At 38.3% G+C, this 22,809-nt stretch overlaps 1 protein-coding gene across 1 annotated transcript in view; it reads right to left on the reverse strand.

The window, feature by feature from the left end:
• Positions 1 to 16,869, reverse strand: part of CSTF3 (cleavage stimulation factor subunit 3) — a 52,916-nt gene extending 36,047 nt beyond the window's left edge. Inside the window, exons 1-3 of the mRNA XM_082485542.1 lie at positions 16,624 to 16,869; positions 7,669 to 7,770; positions 7,444 to 7,539 (exon numbers count right to left, since the gene is read on the reverse strand). Coding sequence (XP_082341668.1) covers positions 7,444 to 7,539; positions 7,669 to 7,770; positions 16,624 to 16,653 — 228 coding nt within the window. The 5' untranslated portion in view covers positions 16,654 to 16,869. The remainder of the gene's footprint in view (positions 1 to 7,443; positions 7,540 to 7,668; positions 7,771 to 16,623) is intronic.
• Positions 16,870 to 22,809: the final 5,940 nt, after the last annotated feature.

A 22,809-nucleotide genomic window follows, 5' to 3' on the forward strand; every position in this document is an offset into this window, starting at 1 on the left:
TAAAATGTATTTGATATTCATTCTCACATAAACTGTTTATAGTAAGAGTTTGTTCTGCTATGGTCATGGGTTAACACTTCAAAGTGTGTACAGTCATTTCTCTTTCCAGTTTCACACACTGGTTATATCTTCTTTCTATTTCATGCACTAATGCAAACTATGGGGACCTGGAGAGAGTAAGCTGCCGACATTAGAAAGTCTAAATTTTATATGTTCATATTACAGGAATCGAATTAGGGAAGACAACTGACCCTGTATCACACCACTAAACTTTTCAAATTAGTTGATTCAGAGGAACAGTTTGAATTAATAATGATAAAGCCTATTATTTTAAATATATGCATAAGCTCCATAACTGTTTTGCTGAAACACCAAACGAGCGTGAAATTATAAGTAAAATTACCAAGCTTCCTTGGCATACCAACAATTCTAACTCTTCTCCTTTTGGAGACTGTCAAAGATGTTAAAGCTCTGAAAGCCTTTAGCCCAGCAGTTGGTCTACGAGACCTCTGGTTACAGATCTACTAAGAGATCAGCAATGTGGGCTCACTGGAACTTCTGAAAAATTAAGATTAGTACCCGCAACCTATCACACAGCTTAGTACAATCTGCTTCTAAGGGAACAGACCCAGACAAAGTGTTTACACTTAGGTTAGAAATGAGTTCTATTAAAATCTTGTCTCAAAATGTAATAGGACTCTGCTCTATAGCAGTATTACTGAAAATCGTACACAAACTAAATTTAAAAAGACCACCTTTCTACTTATAATGCCTATCCTTCAAATGAAACATTTTTGATGCCACAATTCCAATGAACTCTGGAAACACTCCCATGCTTCTGTGCTGTGAACATTTGTCACGACCAAACTAGTTAAACCCAATCAGGATCAGATTCAAATCACCAGAAGATCTTCTCATGTGTAGTTAACTGCATGTATAGAATCTGCCACAAAACACGTGAACGCTGCCTGTGCAATGGTACAGTTATGCACCAATGCACATCATTTCTTCTCACTTTTGAATTGTTTTATGTAAGAAAGGAAAAATGTCAAAGCTTACAGTATTAGGTACACAACACTTCATTGCAGAAATCCAAAATTGTTACTGGATGTAGACCACCTGTCACATTAAAGCCATCAGTGAGAAAAAGCATACCCTAACAAGGGGAAAAAAACAACACACACTCTTAAACAAAGAACATTTGTACTAAACAGGGCAGAGGAGTGCCAGAATGAATGGCTTGCCTTCACAGAGTTTCTAGCTAAGAGAAGCCACCGTATTTCATCACAGCAGTGACTCAAAGCCTTTTCGTAATCTGCAAAGAGATTCTGCTGGAAATAAAGTAAAGCATTATTCTATGTAGTAGCACTAATAGAGAGTTTAACGGAAAGTATTCTCTCAGCCATCGGGCTTCTCAAAATCTGAATAAAGACCATCAGGTAAATCAACCAGCTGACAACTGGAAGCGACGTAGAAATGAATGAAAAATGACAATTATAGTTCCCTCACCCATGCAGATGAAGATAACCAATCTGTAGCTAATAGAGGGTACACAAGAAAGCTCTATATTTTTAGTTCTGGTTCCTTCAGGTTCAGACATGAGAAAGAAGCTCAAGTTTGTGCCTATCCTAACACACGTATTTCCCCCTCAAAACATCAATAAAAGGATCAGCAAATGACTTCAACAAAAGAAAGCACACAATGAGAGAAGTTTTCACTGTCTTCATTACATTTGAAAGTGAGACTTCAAAAGTGTTGTGAAAAAGAGTTTCGTAAAACTAACTACTAATAGGGATGTTTCTGTCACCCCACGTAGAAAGAATACAACAGAACAGGAAGTAGTTCATGTTTATTCATGTAAAAACAGCAACACACTATAGAAGAGGGTTCATAGTAATCTCTTCATTAGGTCTCCCTTCCGCTTCAAAAATTAAAATTCCTAACACTTTCCCATGATATTTTTTTATGATCAAATACAGAAAACAATTATAAAGAAACCCACTAGTGTTGTATCGTTCATCTTCTGAAACTACAAACGTCAATTATGTGGATAACCTTCTGATATTATACAACTTGCAGGACCACAGTAACTATGCGAGATGTACATGCCTGTATTCACATATTGAGTAGAAAAGACAGGAAAGAAGTTGCATTCACTTTCTAGTGCAAGTCTACAATAATCACACAGACAGAACAACATTTATTAACAGGAATGGAACAAGTCCACACATGAGTAAGAAAAGATCATAAATAATACAGTTGTAAAAAAGATTAAAAATCTCAGATTGAGGTAGTCAAGAATGTGCAATATGGATGTTTGTACAGAGCACCTGTACAGCAGTTTCTCAAAAGCAGAAGTTTACTATGAAAAATGTGGTAGACTAGCAGGGTGGGCATGGACTATTGTAGGTACACCTTCCATTAAGAAATTAACAAAGATCAGCTAGTGATACATAAAATATTTTCAGTTGAAAGTACCACTAAACAGAATCTCAGCCAAGAAGTCTATACTACTTTGACTTCTGATCACTCCAACTTCATCCTGACAGAAGTCAGTTCCCATTTTTCCCCAAGCAGAATTTTGGTGATACGTATAACAATTTTTTTCTGAACTCAGAACCAGATTGAAGCAAAACGGGGGAAGAAAATGCTTTGAAGAAACACAAACATTTTAAACAAAAACAATCATTTTTCTAAATGGTTTTATTTACATTTTTCATATACAAGTACGTTAAATGATACATTCTGACTAGTATTCACACCAGTGTGAATTACATGAATTAAAGATACTGATGTATTGCATATGATGAAATGCAAAACAATCAACCCTAAGCTTTGGTCCCCCCCTCTGAATCCTCATACAGCATCTGGTTTGTTACTGAGACATCTAAAATTCAGTGTTCATATCAAATAGATGTTATCTGAACAAGCATATCTAGTTCCATTTCTTTAGAACAAGCAATAACACAAGAGTCTTACTTGCAAAATTCGCAAGACAAAAAGTACATATTAACAGCCAAACACTTTACATGCATGTTACTAGCTTTGTATTTATTATTTCTAGACTTGGGGTAGTTGTCACAACTGTCTTGTGCTTATGATTTTTAAATCTTTAATTATGGCAACCTTTCATGCCCTACTAACAACAGTTCAAAGTGACCAGATATAATGCAATATACTCAACAATGAAAAAGGTAAAAAGGTGTGGTGTGAACTGGCCTGAAACATTCAGGACAATTACAGATTAAAGTTTTCACTTAGAGCAACTGGAACTAAAAATTCTTTAGATCATTTAAAAAAATGTTGCAAATACATGGACGTAGTTTAATAAATGTGCTTAAGAGGATTTTCAACCTGATGATTTCTCAAAGGAAGCTAGCAGAGAAAAAGGTGATAACTTCAAATGCTTGCTTCAGAACTACTGAAATATTTACAACACTGATAAAGTAAAAGTTCTTTCAAGTGCATGAAAAGCATTAAGTCTTTCTGTACCTAAAAGATGGTTCAAACAGTCAAAGAGACAAAGGAAACAGTAAAAGACAGCTGGGCCTATGGGATCATAGGGTATTACATCAGAATTTATTTTTACATTTCTGTAGCACCTTTTAGCCAGATGCCAAAAGCACTTTAATCACTAAAGTGAGCCTCACAACAACCCTGTGAGGTAGGTAGGTATCTGTTTTAATAATGGCAAACCAGGTCAAATAACTTACCCAGGAAGACACAGCAAATCAGCAGAACAGGCCAGAATCCAGATCATGTGATCTATGAACTTAACATTATGACACATGTGGGACTGAGACTTGCATGCTCCTTTTAAAAAGTGTGAAAGAGGCACTGATGTGAATTGATTCGAGTTTTCTGGAAGTAGATTTTTACGGGAAAAGTATCAAGAGAAAAATGCGCTTTAAGCAACTAGAGAAAACAAGAGTCTGAGTAAGAAGAGTGGCATTACTGTACCACTTCCTAAATTTTGTAGACGCAGAATAGCAAGTTAACTATTTTACTTGCTAAAATATTTATCAAAAATAGACCGCATAGTCTGTCAAATTCACTAAACAGAACTCTATTCTCACAAGTCTTAAGCTGTCAAATACTATGACCCAAAAACATTGTGAGCTGGGAGTTGTTTCATCCAATTCTATTATTTCTATGACCTGCAACTGCTTCTTTGAATGTCAGAAGAAATAAGAACCAGTGTGAGAATCAAAATTCTTTGATCAATTCAAACTTTAATAGCAGATTTCCCATTAACAAACTGTCAAAGCATGCTCTTCCCAGTTAATGTCCATATTCTACTGACTACCTGACCAGTCATAATAGAAAGACCAGAGCATATAAATCAGTGCTTGGCACATAAAATGGAAAGCTGAAGTATTCAGTTACTTCAGCAGTCTGTGTATCAATAGCAATAAGTTAGGCGATACACTAAGTGCTGAGCACTGCTTTAGACTATATTCCACTAGGGAACAAAGTCATACACAAAAAGGAAAATAGTGAGCTGAACAAATGTTGTCATAAAAACAAGAGGTAATCACAGCGGTAAGGCCTGCACTTAGAAGTTTTACATTGCAAAATGAACTGCCATATGCAGGGAAATAGTTTTTGCTCATATAAACACTGATTTCCACTTGAAGATTGGAAGTGACTAGAAACAAACATATTCCTCAAGTTAGGCAAAGGGAAATTTAAAGATTTAACAATTTCATAAACAATACAGCTGTTAAAAGGGCTAATCCTTTTTTTGTAAGGCCATAATCATAACCCTCAACCTAGCTCATCTTCCAATAATAGACCACCACTATGTAATGATATTCAGCTCAGATTTGTGTCCTTCAGAGGACAAAATTATCTAGTGAAAGACAACCTGCCAGAAAACAACCCCCACCTTCCTCTCCCTTTTTGTCTTTCTGTTATGCAAAGAGGAAACGTTATCATGTTAAAGAGGAAAGTGATATACTTGTTTTGACATCAGGAAAAACACAGCTTACAGGTGCCTGAAGATTTAGCAATTTTCACATTTAAATACTGAGGCAGTGAAAGTGAATCAAAAGGAATGCCAAACAAAGATTTACCACAGGTTTACTTTCCCAACTTAAGGCTGGAAAGATCTATACTTCTGAACTATCCAAGAGGAACTTTCTAGCAGGAGGAGACTAATAAGATTTCCAAGGAAAAAAGCTTTTGGAAAACACCTTCCCTATATTCCTTGTACATCTTAAGGCTGCAATAAAAGAAGCCTCAAAACAATTCTTCTATGTCAAGTAGCTTTCAAAAATGAATTGAAGTCTTAATTTATAGTCAACCATGCTGTTAAAAGAATATTTGAGAAAACATTTCATTTTTAATTTACTTTCACACAGGGTTATACATACGATATGCAACTTAAAACAACACTGGCAACAGTGCCCAATTGTGTGAATATATGTATTTTTAGAGAGGAATTTGGAAAGAACAAGTTATTTCAGGTTATAGCTACAAATGGTTATATATACTAAAAAAAGGCAGAGATAAGCACATTGCTTTTTAGTTAAATCAGTCAGTATGTGAGTTGTGAAAGAAATTACTGCAACCAGGAGAGTTGAAAATTTAAGTCACAACTGGGATTTTTAAAATTTGCCTGTTAAGATGAAAGATAAATTTCTAAAAAGTAACCTCTTACATTTCTTTCAAATTATTACCCTTTTCAAGTGAAAACTCTACCAGAGCTCTACATTTCATATTTTTCCATTGTTTTGAATAACAATCACATTCCATTTCTCTTGTATTTAAAGTATAATTATAGTCAGACACACACACACACGTGAACTAGTGATCATTATGCCAATTCCTTCCTTCTCAAGTTTGCCTTGTGTTACCTAGTTACCATACCTGCTGGGTAGAAGCTGATCTTCCTTCCTTGAAGAAGCACGTAAAAAATGATACCCTAGACTGTTTTAAGCTTTGCCGCTATTAATGTTTCTAAATACTACTAGATTATAAATTAGTTAAAAGGTATCAATTAAGGGAGGTAATGTCTGTCAGTTCATCTCTGAACACGGTTCAAGACAAGAAGCCTCAGACAAGCAGCTTTACAATGGTAATCATACTTTCTGCTGAAAGATCTACAATGTAGTTACAGGCTTTCTGAGGTGGTCTTATCTCAAATTTGAGGCATGGGAAAGATAGAGGTTTTAAATAAGCACAGAAATCAGATAACTTAATGTAATCATCACACTAGATTAGATTCTAAAGACTAGATCCTGTAGCAAACATTGCAGGGTACAAAAGGCTAATGGATTTGGCTGCAGGGTCCCAAAAGGAAAAACACGCATCTGTATGTGTTAGTGCATTCACAATCTCCCAAATATGGCCATTCACTGACATTCCAACTACTACTATAAACTACTGGAAACAAAATAGTGAAAATTCTACAATATTTAATTAGGTAATACTGAATTTAGGTCGCACTGCTTTGCACTACAATATCTTACTGTAAACTGCAATATAAAATTTTGTTATGATCCCATGATCCCAATTTTATTTAATAATCTTCAAGATTTACTGCCAGAACACATTTGGATATGTAATTTAATGTAAAATAAGATATGGTAACTATACAATGCAGTTTTGCCACTTAGATTGCTGCTTAGCAATTTTCACAGAAAATGGAAAAATATTTAGCTATCTCATTTCTCATCTACAGAACACGGGTCCCCACCCCTGTAGTTTAGCATGTAGAAGGTCTGTCTCTTAAGAAAAATGTGCAGCTAGCAGATGCCCACAAAAAGCATGTGTATGAGTATTAAATATCAGCTACAGAAAATTTTAAAAAGTAATACTCAGATTATACAGTGCATTTCATAACATATCATTAAAGACTATTTAAATGATCAATGCACTTAGTGGGAAGTTTTATATAGTTATGTAAACAATCACAATTTTGTTGGGGTTTTTAGAAGCTAATGAGTTGTGCTAATGCATTTTCCCAGCATTTTCATCCCAGAAATCAGCTTCCATCCCACACCCTCCCTGAAAACACTGTTCACAGAAACACGCAATTCCCTATGAAAGCAAAAAAATCAAAAGATCCAAACATTCACAGAAAGTCACTCAGGTGAGTTTGTACATATAAATAAAAAAAAAGTCCTCTAAATAAATGACACGGGAGGCAATAAATTGACACGACAAGTAAATAAAAGGCTAAAGCACTCCAATACCATTGAAACGGTTTTAATGTTGTTGCAATTCCATAATGCAACAATCATCAACTCATAAAAGACCCAATACTTTAGAATTCATTTTAATCACTCCTTTGTACCTATTTTACAAAATAAAGGCAAAGCATATTTAAAATCCCCCTTTTCCCTAGATATTATGTGCCTATCTTATTTATGCTTATGAAAGTGTAAACTTAAACTCCTATTAAATGTTATATAAGAAAAAAAAGGTAAAAATATTAACCTCTGCTTCAATGTACAGTTTCCAGAATCTGCCAGAACTGGGGAACTGGGCAACAAGGCGTTCATAGGTCTTCCGTGCTTTGTCTATAGGTTGATTCTAAAAATTGAAAATCAAAACAGCATTTACAATATTATGATTTATGTAAATGAATATGCTGATTTTACTCCAGAACCAAATAGTGTGAGTGGACCATAGATAAGGAAATGTAATCCTATGTCACTAAACCTGTGCCTCTCGAATGAGAATGCTCCAAGCGTCAAGGTCATATGGATTTTCTTCTAGTTTCTTTTCAGCTTTCTTCACTTTTTCTGGGACATATTCGGCAGCCTAGAAAAATTAAATAGAAGATATAAGAGATCACAAGTAGAGTTTGAAAAGTTCTGTCCCAGCTACAAAGTCAAGCTAAGGACAACATTCCAACAATGTAACATTCCAGATCTCAGTTTTTATGCTGGAGTTACTACATTGCAATTTTATCTGCAAAACAAGTTGTCCCAATACCATAATGCACTCTTACCACAACAAGTTCTACACATTTGATGATTCAGCAGAATGCTACACTAAACTAACTGCTTCTAAAACACTAGAACAAATCTGAGTTTGTCAACATTTATTGCACTGTGAATTTTAAACAGTTTTACCAACCTGAAACTTTTAAGATGCAGACTGATTTTTCTATTAAAGATCTCAGCCAAATCCATGTTATTGCATTAGTCATTCTGTATATGCACATGCAGGACAGTAAGTATTTTGTATCACAAGTTACAGATTTCACAAGAAAGCTAGGAGACAACAGTTCTAGCAGCATTATATACATGTTATCCAAGCACAAATTGTTAATTTGATCTGTCAATTACTATATTCTTACAGCTGCCTTCCTGTAGCGTTGGCACTAAATACCGCTGGTTTTTTTTTCCACTCAAATATTCATATTGGAGTTTAAAAGCCCTTTTTGATACTAAAAGCTTTACCAAATTGAACGTTAACTTGTTAAGAGTTACTATTACCGTATAGGTTTAAGTGTTCTTTTAAAGAATTGTGGAAATATCTTACTTTTTGGTATCCTTTTTTTTTTTTTTCTAGATTTAACACTGGTAGCAAAGTAGATGAAAAAATGACAATCTGATGATCACATACAGACAAGCTTTAAAATACATGCTTGTTATAACCTTAAATGATAAGAAGTTTTATATTTAGAGTGAAATATTGTTCTGACCTGTACTCCAAACAGCTTATTTACTAACTTTCCAAACTTGACTCATTTTCAGGCAGGTGTTAGCAGTCCCAAATCACACGATCAAGTAAATTCTTGCCTTCATGAGATGTAAGGATAACAACCTGTAAATTATTACTACAAGACCTTTCTTGTGAAATTTTACAAGTTAGCTACACAATTACTGTTAAAATACATGATTCTGTATTGTATGTAAAGCAGTGTGGCTGCTTTACTGTACAGAAAACTCTAAAAAAAACCTGTCAATTGCTAAAAGATTATTTCAAGGAAATAATTTTAATTATGAATATTAGATCTAGGTCAATATATAGCTCTGAAAATGAAAGACAGTAAACAGGACAGAGAGAACTGATACTCCTCTCTATCAAATGTGCCATCACACACTTACAAAGGTAAACAGAAGATAACTAGACACTACAGAGGTATGACTTCTAGTAAAATTAACAAGTAGCATTATTGTGCATCACTACTGCACATCATTCCTGAAGGAACGCAGACCTTTGCAAGAATACATATCTAAGGTATTATTAATGGATTTTACTGGAAAACCATTTACAGTGGCATTATACTAAGATAAGCTGCCAATGAAGTATTATACAAAACAGTAACTTAAAAAAAAAAGACAAGAAAAAGCTGGGGCTAGCAAATGCAGTAAGCCTGAATTACTCAAGACCATCAATTTTATTTTCAGGACTGCCCTGCCCCTTTGCTTTTGACCTCTACAAATGCACTACTATACAACAGTTGCTTATGTTATTCATTGCAATTCAACCTGATTGTTTAAAAAAACAAACGTATTTTTGCATATTTTTCAGCACTACCAGGTTTTGTGTCAGTGGTACTAGCAGGATAAAATTCAAGGCACATCCCTCAAAAGATTTTAAAATTAAATGTACTTATAAAATGGACAAATGATCAAAAAATGTTGCAGAATTGTTATACTGACATGTAATAGTAGCCATGCATTAAAGGGAAAAGGAAAAAAAAAATCAGTAAGAGTGGCTTTATAGGAGTTTAAAGACCATTATTTTCGATTCAGTTTGACTCATTCTTAACATTAATTTCTTAGTGCAAAGCAGCGTAGCTTAGAAGGCAAGTATCAAGTCCCATGGGAAACTAAATTATAAAATTAATTTGATTAAAAAATAAATTAAAAATTAGTAGCTTAAAGTTGTCAGCTCAAAAGTAGTAAATTTATAAATTTCCATTTTAATATTTTTACATCCCTAAGTCCACCAAAATTCTGATTCTGTAATACTGCATATTATAGTTCAACTGATACAGGCTTAAGATGCAAGACACAGTATGAAATGAGCTAATGTATTTATTCAAAAATGACATGCATAAATGTATTTCAGCTTACAGAAGACAGCACTGACACTGAAATTTCCAAAGTTTAAAGACTATTTATATACATTATCTCTACAGATAACCCAAAGTTGAAATACTGTTTATTCAATGAAGCACTACTTCAAATTTGTCCGCTTCAGAGGTAAGCATTGCTTCTCATTGTAATTAATTTCAGTGAAACCTACTTGTCTCAAATACTCAATCAAGTATATATTATTCTACATTCAATTAGATAGAAAAGCCTATCAGGAGTACTATTAACATCAGCTACAATAAAAAAAACAACCTCACCCTAAAAAAAAACAACTGAAGCATTTATTGAAGCAGAGTCCTGCACTGTAAGTAGTGACTTTCAAACAGAAAAAAAACAGAATGGGCCACTGAAGCACACCTCAACTATTTTAGTAGCAGTTTAGTTGTATTATCTCAAACCTTTCCATGGTACACGCAAAACTCAGCTGACACTGAAGTGAAACAGTTAAGGCTTCCAGGAATTTGATTTCACCTTTGCAGATACAGGGCAATAAACTCAAAGGCTGAAATAAATACAGCTGGTGAAAAAATAGATGCTGATAAGATGCATAATCATAGCAATCCTACATTAATTCTGTATGTTTGATAGAGTACTCCTAATCTGTGTAAGAAGCATGGTAAATGTCATTCTTTTATTGAATAAAATAGAAGACTGATCTTCTAAATTAGCAAATATTCACTTAGCAGCAGCAGATAAAGTTCTCCATGCAGTTATAATAGTCAAAAATTATAGGAGCTCTACAGAATTGAAAATAACTATGATCAGGGTTTTAAACTGGACTGCTTGGAATTGTTTATGTTGCATATAAGAAAACATTCAACTTCTTAAGGCCAGTGAGCTCTCCCTGTCCTGTCCCAATCCATCTCCAGGATGGATAAAAGCCTCCACGTTCCAGACAGGCATGCTGCACTGCAGGCAAATCAGGGTCCTGATTCCATTTGAGCAAAAATAATGCCTTGTTACCTTGCACCTTCAAAAATAATCACTCCTAATATCTTGGAAAAAACAGAATTTAGGATTTCCAGCCTGGGCCATTTTGCCAGAACTAGCTGTGTGCGCAAAGATGCATTCAGTTACACATCAAACCTGTAAAGACTAACATTTACTGCAAGCATACACTGAAAGGGAACAAGGAGCTTGATTTTTAACCTAACTCAACTCCAGCCAGAAAGACATTTGATCCCAGTTTTGAAAACTGCACGTGAACTGCACTCTGTGCTTAGATATGCTGTTATTGCAGTTCAAGGGCATGTGGCTTTTGATTATGTATTTTTCATTGTACTGCTTGCACAACTGCCAATATCCAAAACTGTGAATACTTAATTCTTGGGTGTTTGTCATGATCCTGCCCCTAGATAAGCATATTCTGTCCCTTCCTCTAGCTAACAGAGGCACCTGAGTTAATCCCATCCTGTAACAAGCCAGTTCAGGGAGTTAAATCAGCAGAAAAATAATCCTATTAGAAAAGTGAGTAACTTTCTAATGGTTCAGCTCCCTGATTTCTGGATCAGATGTGATGCAGAATAAAGGATGCAAAACCATACAGGACTTTAGCAGTCCCAACTTAAATCAGCTTAAACTACCACAAAAGTGCACCTAAACAGATAGATGCTGGCTTTTAACCTGTCTTTACTGCCTGGAAAAAAAAAATGCTGCAAAGAATTGTTGCGTACAAACTGGAAAAAAATATTTTTTCCTCTGCTTTTGATAACTGTGCTCTGAATACCTCCCATGTAATCAGGCTCCTGTCCCACAAACAACCCTCTGAAGGTCACAGAATTATTTTAGCAGTTCAGGTTCTATGTCCACAAGTATCTGTATTATTACCACCTAGTCTGATTCATAGCTTCCCTTATTATTTATACACAGGTAAATATCAACGGATTTTTAGTTTCACAGATACTAAAAGTGTAAAATTATCTTTATGACTAGTTTCCAAAATCTGAAAAGACCTAAAACTAAATTATCCAACAAGCCTAGGAGCTCCTTCCTGAAAAATACATCAAATGCACAAAATCCAAATTTGAATTCACAAAGGATGTCTGAGGGAACAAGAACAGAAGAAACAAAGTTGACTTCTAGTATTTACTAAAATCACCTTCAAGGAAAAATTCTTGGTTTATATGTTACTGCTAAAAGCAACAGTTAACAGTTTCCCCAGGCCTCTGAGAATGAACCCTTATGACTCCAAAGTGTGTAAGAAAATACCTAGCCAAACACCTCTTTCAAACTATTCGCACCACCTAATGCATCCAATTGCTTAAAGCACCCTCCTGTTTGCACAAAAGGATCTTCTGCAGTGAAAATGAAATGTATTTGGACAGCTTTTCCACCTATGAAGTGGGCAGTTTAAGATGCTTCAAAAACTACCACTAATTATGAAATGAGAATTTCAACAAAAAAGATCTATAGGACATTGTACACCAAAAGACAGGAATTTCAATGGATAGTTCAGTCAAATCGATTCAACATCCAAAATTTATGTCCATTAAGATAGAAGCTACTGTTCAGAAGTTTGGGCTGGCTGATGTACAGTTTAGCAGAGCTTGGACTGTAACGGACACAATGAATATAATTTCAAATGTATTAACATGCAACTTAATAAGCATTGTTAGTTGTTCAGCAAGGTTAATTTACAGGTTTGACTAGCCTAAGTTTGTTTTTTTTTTCTTAAAGTTTACCTTATCAATCCTTGCACTTTCTCAAGCTAAAGTTAACTACAATAGCATTTACTACTGCATTTAGAATTCAGAAACTTACATGATGTACTACATCAAAAAGATACAAAGCATGAATGAGAGGAATGAGTAGGAAGGGACAAAAAACAGTAAGAAACCAGAAGACTGCTAAAAGATTAGAAGGCAACTAATGCAGGAGTAAATCAAATATTGCATCTAGTCTTCAGATAAAATTGATGCCTGGCAAGTATATACTTATTAAGTGGATAAGAATATTGGTTCTGCCATGGTGGAAAGAGGCAGAGAGCACAACAAATTTAGGTCTTGCTAGAAAGTACATGAAACAATCACCACGCGATAGAAATGACACTAGATGTGTACATTAAGGTCCAGAAAAATGTGAAGACATACATAGGTGCAAGCACGTATGCTTTGTAACCTCAACCCATAAAGAGACTGGAATGAGCTTGTCAGGGAATTTTCTGGCAAACAGTGGCAGATGCAGCCTTTCAGTCTACACATGTGGATTTCTATGATATACACAGGACTAAGTGTTTGGTATTCTAAAAACTGACCTTGGATATTCTGGTTTGTTAAACATCATGTGTGCCTTGCCAGGAGTCTGGCAGGGACCTAACAGATTTTAACTCCTGACATCATTAAACTGGTTCTGCAGAAATTAATTTGGGTCCAGCGTAGTTAACACAGTGTAAGAATACAAAATATACTGCAATAGTGGTGGCTACATCATATTTCTGTGCTCCCCTGCCCAAGTCTGTTCTACAATAACAATGCAAGGAGACAATCTACATAACATAGCTGAGGCTCCTGCTCTAAACAGTAAAGCAGCCTAACAGTGCCTGGAGCGTCTGTTCTACAATAACAATGCAAGGAGACAATCTACATAACATAGCTGAGGCTCCTGCTCTAAACAGTAAAGCAGCCTAACAGTGCCTGGAGCCAAGCTCAGCCTAAAGGCAGTAAAGCCACATTTCAGTTGCACTGCATCTGGTACAATAAAGCCTCCTAAACCCCAGCTGGGTCTTTAACCTTACAATACCTTTACTCTCCCTACATCCAACATTCCACTCTTCTGTTCTTCCTTCCCACTCTACCACAACTTCATACTTGATAGAGACAGAATGGCAATTTGTTATTCACCTGGCTGCTTTTGGGAGTTCCCTCCAAACTCTAGGATCTGGGAAGCCAGATGCAGACACTCCCGTGTGTCAGTGAGTCTGAGCTAACAATTCTGATTTGTCAAAGATCTTTAGCATCTGCACCATACGCTACCAAGCGTACATCTTACGCAACACATAGATGCAAATTAACTGTACAGTCACCCCTTTATACTGATCTGTGTGATTGTCAATGAAAATGGCACCCAAAACCTCAGAAGCTGGTCTTGGAAGCAGCAGATGAAACTTGAAACAGGGAAAGCAAGATGCAATCCAACCTCTGCCTAGTTTCAGCTTCCTACAGAAAGGAACATTTATAATCGTAAGGATATTGTGCATGCAAAGTCAGAGCACCCTTCAGATAGCACTAGATTACAATATATAGCAGCTGCAGAATGTGGAAGGGAGCAAGGCATAACTTGCCCCATTCACAATGTTCTGTTGTTCCTTCTTCCACAGAGACACAGAGAATTTAGGTATACCATGCTCTGCAAGACCACAGTGAGATTGGCATCAATGCTTACTAAAGGTACACCTCCTGCACCATGCAACAGGATGAGTGGTAGCCTACAGTGTAGAAAACTTCATGATAGTATTGCTAAAGACACTGCTTTCAAATTATGGCCTGTCTTAATGTTAGGAGTAAGAAACAGAAGTCTGCAGGGGTAAGAAAAATAAATTGTAGAGGACAAGTTACTGAAACTGAAGAAAATTGATGGAAGGGAGGTAACTGACCATAACAAAATTAGAGACTTCTAGGAAACCAGAATCCAGAGGCCTTCATAAAGAAGATGGAGCAGGAAAAAAAATTTAACCCAACCTATAAAAGAGTTGGGCTTTTTTAAAGTGCACCCAATAGGAAAACAGTAATCAGAATGGGTAAAAAGGATGAGCCTTAATACCAATCAAAAAAAACCAAAACCCAAGCCATGTTAAACTACTTGCTTTACGCAGGCTGCAAATAATGATTTGCAATTTTTTGAATGCTAAACCCCTTTGTGATACGGCATCGCAATATTAAAGCTGTTATTTTCCAGAATAGCCTTTACTTCAGTATACAATAATTCAACCTTTTGCATATTAAATTCTCACTTCCAATAGAAAATAAAACCTTAAGTCTGCATTGTTTCTAAGTTAAATAGTAACATATTACAAGCTACAGAAACAAACACACTACTAATAGCAAGCGGTTAATTATGCAACTGAACATCAATGTAATCTTATAAAAAATGTATTGGAGTGGGCAAGCTTAAATGTGAAATATACTACACATTAGGATTACAAAAAATTTATTGTATTATTCTTACTTCTTTATAGTCATCTACCTTGTGATGAACTAAACCATTCCGTAGAATCTCTTGCTTAAACACACTACAATTATTAACCCAACCAGCTTTGAGCATACAGGCTGGTAATTCACAGGATATTTTCCTAATGAGACAGAAACTAGGTATTTTACATTCTGAGCACTTGTTTTCCCTACCCCCCCCCCCCAAATTAGTGACCTTACAAAGAGTTTACACACCACCCTTCCAGAGTAGAGGCCCATGCACACAGAAACATAACCTGACATTCTACAAAGAAAAGCTTCTTAAGGGAGCACTAAGTCATCATCTTAAAATTAAGTATTTTTGTAGGCTACACTGGCCAGTAAGGCATGCCACGATGTTATCAATCACTCCTCCCTCACTCAGGGACTTTCATCCCCACCCCTCCAATTAATACCAATTCTAAACATAGCCCTAACTATTAAAAAGACCTGTTTAGAGAAATTATGCCAGTAAGTAGGAAATAGCTCATAGTAATCCCGGATTTTAAAAGATGACATACAACACCCTGATTGCACCTGCCTAAAAAATACGAAATTATAATAAATATATATTTTAGTATATTAAAGAAATCCAAGCCAAAACTAACTGAAACAGTAGTTGTCCCCCCAACAGCAAGAATACTGTACCACGAAGAAAATTATTAAATAAGCATTTTTTTATTCTTTCTAATTTAAAGGTGTTTTAATAATGTCTTTTTCTTGAGAACAAGGGTATTATTAAAGAGGCACACAGCCTGATGTATTAAGTGCATATGTTCAACAAACGCTCTCTTTACAAAACACTGCATCAACGTAAACAGCTTATCCAGATTTCAATTTTCTTCCGGAGTACATGTACTCAATGACCACGAATAAGTGACATCGGGAAAGCAAAGCTCACTGGGCTGTCTATTGTCCACCTCGACCTGCGTTAAAGTTTGCTTACCAGAAACGCGAAGGCCGAGACAGGCATATTTTTCGGAGCGTTACGGGTTTTGACCGAGGGCGGACGCTGGGAGCGGCTCCGCGCACCCCCTTCCCCCCGCGCAACGCTGACGGAATAAACCCGAGTTCCTCAAAATGGGTGTGTGCGGCGGGGGAGGGGAGCCCTTCGCCGACCGCGCCACTGAGGAGACCGGCAGGGCGGACAGGGGTGAGGGAAGGGGCAAAGGCCGCCCTCCCGCACCCCGGCCGTGCTCCCCTCCACCTGCGGGGCGGCCCGCGGCGCGGCCACCAGCCCAACGGCAGCTGCGGGCGGCGGCGGGCCTCACACGCCGCGCTTCCCGCCGAGGCCTACACAGCGCGGCCGCCACCGGGCCGAGCGGCCCCACGGCCACGGCAGTCCTAACCCCCCACTACTCCCCTCAGGCCTGCGACCTCACCCTCCTCCCGCTCACCTGGTCGCCGGTAGCTCCCTCTCCAGACATGGCGTGTTAAAACAGGGCTGGGGGCACAGAGCCCCCAGACTGACTAAAAACCCCTTTAAAAAAGCGCTCGGCGCTGCTGCCGCCGCCGCGGGCAGCTCCACCGGCCACACCAACCGCCGCGGCCTGGAGCTCCAGCAGCGCTAGCAACAAAATGGCGGCGCGGCGGGTCCGGCCCGGCTTTCAGCGGGGGCGAGGGGCGGAGCGGCGCGGCACCGCCCTGGGGACGCCGGGAAAGGCCGTGTGGCGGCACGCGAGGAGAGCGGCAACTGGGAGGAAGTGCGTCACACCAAGCGCGCGGCTGACGAGGCGGAAGCGGTCAGTGAGCGCGTCCTCACAGGAAGCGCTGGAGGGAGGCTCCGGTGGTGGTGGGGTGCAGCGCAGCGGCCCGATGCCTGTGGCGGCGCCTGGGCTTTCTTACCCGGCATTGTGGGGGCTAGGACTGTCTGCTGTGAGCTAGCCCCGCCTGCCTCCTAGGTGCACGGTGAAGCACCGGGGCTCTCCTCGGGAGAGGGGCGCTCGCCGAAGGGCGGCTGCTTAGGGCCCAGAGGGCCGCGTCAGTCGCGGTTATGGCGCCCGTAAGGGTCGCAGTGTGGGCGTTTTCTCCCGTCGCTCGGTCCCCGTTTCCTGGCGGACCGTTTATTGTTGAGATTCTGAAGGACAGTGGGCAGAAAGTAGGAGGTTTCGGTGATCTCTAGCCCTGGCCCTGCGGCCTCGTCATAGGCTATTTCATTCTCGAAGCGTTGCCTCTTGAACAGTCACTTCTTTGCAGTAAGCCGGCGCTCTGCCCTTGGTGAAGTAACGTCAGCAATGTCTGCTAGCAGTAGACCCATCTTTCTCACCTCGCAAGAGCTCTTGTTAATCAAGGAGGCAAGTTCAAAAGACAGGCTAAGAGATCATTTTCTCAAAGACCTCAAGGACACAGGAGGCAGCTCCCCCTACACCTACTTGTTTTTATTTACAAAGTAATCACCATTCTGTGAGAGAAAGGCTTAAATCTGCTACCGCAGAGAAACCACTCTATGAAACAAGCTCATTGAAGGAGGCTTGGCAGATACCAAGGTGAAAGCTGACTTAGCTGCCTTCACCACAGCAGTGTAAGTGTTCTTAATATTGTATAATACAGTCATATTTATGCAGAAATATGTAACTTGATACCAGCACTCCTTGGATTACTTTCTGCTTCATCTTCCATAAGTCAGTTCTTAAACCACAGTACTGTGTGAAAATGACATAATAAAAACATATGTAACCTTCTTAAGCTTGACCCCCACAAAAAAGGGGGGGAACAGATAGTGAACACTTATTTGACCAATCTGTGGAGTAACACTTTTCTTCTCAGGATTGGAGAATTTTGTTTGTTGTTGTTCAGAAGTGAAATATAGACATGCCTGTCTTGATAGACAAGCTGTCCTGCAGTTTCTTAGAGAATAATGATTTGTGATACCAGGGTAACTTGTGGTTTCTCATAGGCTATTTCTTCCATGTAACAACAGATTCTGTTTTGAAAATATTTGATACACAAATACAATTTCTTTAAGAAAAAATGCATTTCCAATTCATCAGTGTAATGCTTTTCCATTTCCTATCTAAGAACCAATTCCTTATAAGTAGTCATTTAAAACAATGCTGGTGAAACTTCCAGTTAGATAATGTATATGTTATTCTAGGTCTACAAGACCTGTTCTAGTTCTTTGGTTTTTTTTTTTGTTCAAGTGTATTTACTATAGTAATTTTAGCTGTTTCTGGTTTTGGGATTGCCTTGTTCAGTTTCATGAAATGATAAAGGTGTTTTTGAATGATGACAGCACCAAGGGCATCAGGCTTGTCTAATAGAACGAGTTAGTAAAGAGCAAACTGAACAATGCCTAATGTCATTTAGACTTTTGCTCCTTCTCTCTGACAGCCCGTCACCACGCATAATAAAATAATGCGCTCTCTCTTAAACTGGTGTTGCTCTTAATTTCTGTAATTCCATGCATAGAACAGAGCTCAGGCAAAATCCCAGCTGCTATATATATAAGTAGTGCCTATTCCCTTTCTGTCAAGTGTTGCTGTGATAGCTTGCATGAACTGCAGTGCTAATACATGGTATTAACTCTGTAATGTGTTAGTTGGAGAAGATTAAAAGGAGCAGTAATGTACAGAAAGAAAATTAGATTTTAAATTCTTATTGATGTCTTGTATCTTACCAGTTAAGCCCTAATAGTTTGTCTTGTTTCGCAGTTAAATGTGAGCTTTTTCACAACTGCATTATAATGAAGGTGTTTATGTTTTGGTGTGAATAGGTAATGTTTCAGAGTAACTTTGAAGATGTTTCCTTGTCTTAAATTTAGAGTTTAGATATAACAGTGTTAACTCAAGTTTTGCCTCGCTATAACTTACATTTGGGCCTCCTGTGAAAGTCTACTGTCTTGAGTTCAGTAGTGTGGTAAGTTTGTGTTAGTTGACCCATTTGACAGGCTGATTTGGATCAACTTTCTGCTTGGTGGTGTGAGGGCAAATAATGGGGATGGAGCAGCTAAGCTTGGCTGCTAATTCCTTCTGCATAGCTGAAATGTTGTTTTAGAATGTGGCTGTTTCTTCTCTTCCTTCTGAAGCTGTGTCATCTCGAGTGGAGTAGCTCAAGGCTTCTCGCCTGAGGTAACTGGAGCAGTGAAGACATGATTACAGGCCTGTCTGCTTGGGAAGGCTGCACTTTAATTTTCAGATGGTTTGTGATATCAAAGCAACAGGGCATTGCTAATATGTACTATGCTGTAGTGATTCATACTTAGTTCAGTAATTGACATGAAACTTAATGGCAAGCGATGAGTTAACAAGTAAACTATTGTGGATTATAGTGCTCTGTAAGTGAGTGTTGCAGAAATTGAAAACAAATCTGAAACTGAACATGAATTGAAGTCTACTATACCTACAGTTCAGTGGTACTTAAATATTTTTGCTTGGAAAAAATAGACAAAAATAGTGTGTCACTTACAAAAAACAACTAGAAGAAAATGAGATCTTAAAACAAATAGGCTGCCAGGCCAAGATCTTGGCAAATCATAAAGTGCAGTAAACTTGAAAGGAAACTGCTTTCACAGAGTTGGAACAGTGGTTATCAAACAGAGCTGACATACCTGTCTTCCAAGTGTTTTTAGCTGCCACAGCAGATTATTTTTTAATACTAGTTATGAAATCACAGGGTTTGTGTAACCCTTTATGTGCAAATATTGTTCAGAAACTTTTTTAAAAAGGTTTCACTCACAGGTATAATTATGTCTGCTCAATGCTAGAGAGAATGCTTAACAGCTGTCAGATTTGAACTGCCCTATTAATTTCTGTGTGTTAACGTTGAATCTCAAGCTACCCGAATGCAGAGGATGCTGGAGATTGTCCTCCACACTCTGTTATAATATTATTGGAGGCTGTGGGCTCTGTCACCCCTCCTCTAAGATTTCAACATATGTAGAGTGAAGATGTGTCCACCTGAAAACTGAGAGACCCTGTCTTGCTGTCAGTGAGGGCGATGGTGGCCCCTGGTGTTTCCTCAGCTGAGTTCTGCAGTACTTGAGTACCCCTATAGAACACACAATCTGTCCTTTTTAAATTCTAAATTGATGACACCATGGAAATTCTCTGAACTAAAAAAATAGTCTAACTTATATTCCCATAGGCCATAATTAAAAATGAAATCCGTCTTTGTGCCAAACTGGTTTTGCTCCCCATTTGATATCCATTGGTTTGAAGCAAGGTGTGCCTCACTAATTGGTTGCATCAGTGGCAAAGATGAGGAAGGAAGCAAAACCCAAGCTAACAGGCTTTGCAGAGTTTATTTTCTTTGGCTCCACACTGGTACTGCTGGAGTTTGTAATGAAGAATGAAGGAAGCAGCTGCAGGGATTTGGGCAGTGAGGAGGAGAAGGCGGCAATAGTGCTCAGCTGAAAATGGTATCCTGTAAGGACCTTGCAGCTGACAGGAATGTCAGTGTGTGAAACTATTTGCATTGGTATGTGACTGGTACGATCTGTGGCATCAGATCTGTTGCCTGAGTAATATTGTCTGAAATAGGTTTCTTTCTGGGCATTATCTCACTCTGATCCCCGTGTCAGGTGCAGCACAGCGCTATAGAGAGCCTTTCCTTGTGCTAAATACATGATTTACAGGTGCTGAAGTAGGATATTGTGGAGTAGTGAGACACTTGCTTATATGTGAGACAGTCAGACTGATACACGCTCTGTGGGGTTTGGTATACAGAAGACCTTAATATGTCAAAATGATGCAGCCCAGATATTGGATCTGTTGCTGCTTCTATGTTGCCAGATACAGTAGTGGTCTTGTTTATCATCAGTAGTTGGGGAGGAGATGTCTTATTTTGTTCTAGTTCTGCCTTCTTTCCAATTCATACCTTCTGTTATCATCTTTCCTGTTTGACTACTGTAGGCGGTGTGCACAAGAGAGGCACGGTAGGCATACACTGTGTGCATGTTATTCCAGCTACCAGTGTCTGAGGTGCTGGTGATTATCATCCCAGCAGAGTTTTACAATATTGAAAGGGTCATATGTCATGAAGGGCGTTTAGATAACAGGTACAGAAATGTAAGTTATGTCAGCAATAGCAAAGGATGAAATTCTGCGTCCCCTGTTACCCAGTGAATCGGGCTTCATAATCACAGAATCACAGTCTGCTATGAAATTTAATTAAAGTTTAAAAGTCCTGTTCTGTTTTTACTCTAGTATTCTTTCCCAGTATCAGTATTTGTTCTCTTTTCTTTCTATAACACTTCTTGCTGTTGTGGATCAGTATTAGTATTCATCAACATTTATTTATATTACCTTGTGGATTCTTTGGAAAATTTCCCTAATGAAATGAAATCTGAAGCTGGATCTCTCTCTCTGTTTTAAAATGCATTTTAATAACGAAACATTAAGCAGTGAAAATAGTGCTGAAAGTTGTTTAAGCCAACAGCTGGATATCCTCAGAGGCAGGGTTACATTGTTCTTTTTCTTAAGATTTGTGGACAGATATTTATGGATGTACCATTTATAGTCTACATATAGTGAGTCCAAAATGTCCTGAATGCTTTGGCTCTATAATATGTGTGCAGATCAGTTCTCCAGTACGTGCACAGTCTCTCTTGCATGTCCAGCAGCCATTTCTATGGCGTTCCTGCATGCCAGCCGCCAGGCTGGAACAGTATCCAAGGGTCTGAAAGTCAGAGAGAGACTAACATCCTCCAGTTTTGCCTGGACAAAATTTCCAGGCAGAAAAATAGAAGAAATCTAGAAAAACCGAAATTGCAGAACAAAATAATAATAATAATAATAACCAACCAACCAAACAAAACCAACCAAACAAAAAACAAACAAACAAAAAAAAACAAACAACAACCCACCCCAAACCAACAAACCAAACGAAAAACCAAACCAACAAAACCCCCTCCAACTGAATAATGCTGTTTGGCTGTGTACTGAATTGGAATCCAAAACAAGCCTTGCAGCTATAGGGATGAAGATGAAGTAACGTGTACAAATACAGCAGCACAGTTCACTAATGCAGTGTTCTTAAATTTCTGAGTGTTTGACTTTGAAACCTAAGCATTTTTGAGTAGTTAAAATGTGTTTATTGACCTCTACCATGGCTAGATCTCTTCTTGCGGCCCGTCCCTGTTGGCTTGTGACCGCTGCTGTGTCCCCAGCACTGTGACTCACCCGGGAGGTGGCAGACAAACACCACTCCGGCTCGGCTGGAAGCCCAGCGAGGGGACAAGCAGCACGTACCTGGCAGCCGCCCAACAGAGAAAATGGCATGGCAGTAACTTCAGGGCTTTTTATGTCTCGATTACAGGGCTTTTTCCTGCCGCATTACTATTTGACATCAGAAGTGGCTTTCTATGAATCTTGCTATGAGTCACAGCTTGCAACAATGAATAATTTTTAAAGTATTTTGACTTTACCTTATTTTAGAAAGTCATGCGCATCCCAGTTTTAAGGGTATTAATACTGAAAGGTAATAATAAGGGCAGAAAGCATATGGAAGGAAAATAGAGGCATCAAAGGATGACTGGAAATCAAAGTGGGAACTTGCCAGTATTTAGCATAGCAGTCATAATCCAACAAATAAAAAAAGAGAACAACGTGAGGTGGGGCAGAACCTACTTATTTGTAATTGGGGTT

Source organism: Vanellus vanellus, assembly GCF_965231255.1.
Source record: "Vanellus vanellus genome assembly, chromosome: 6".
Taxonomy (NCBI): Eukaryota; Metazoa; Chordata; class Aves; order Charadriiformes; family Charadriidae; genus Vanellus; species Vanellus vanellus.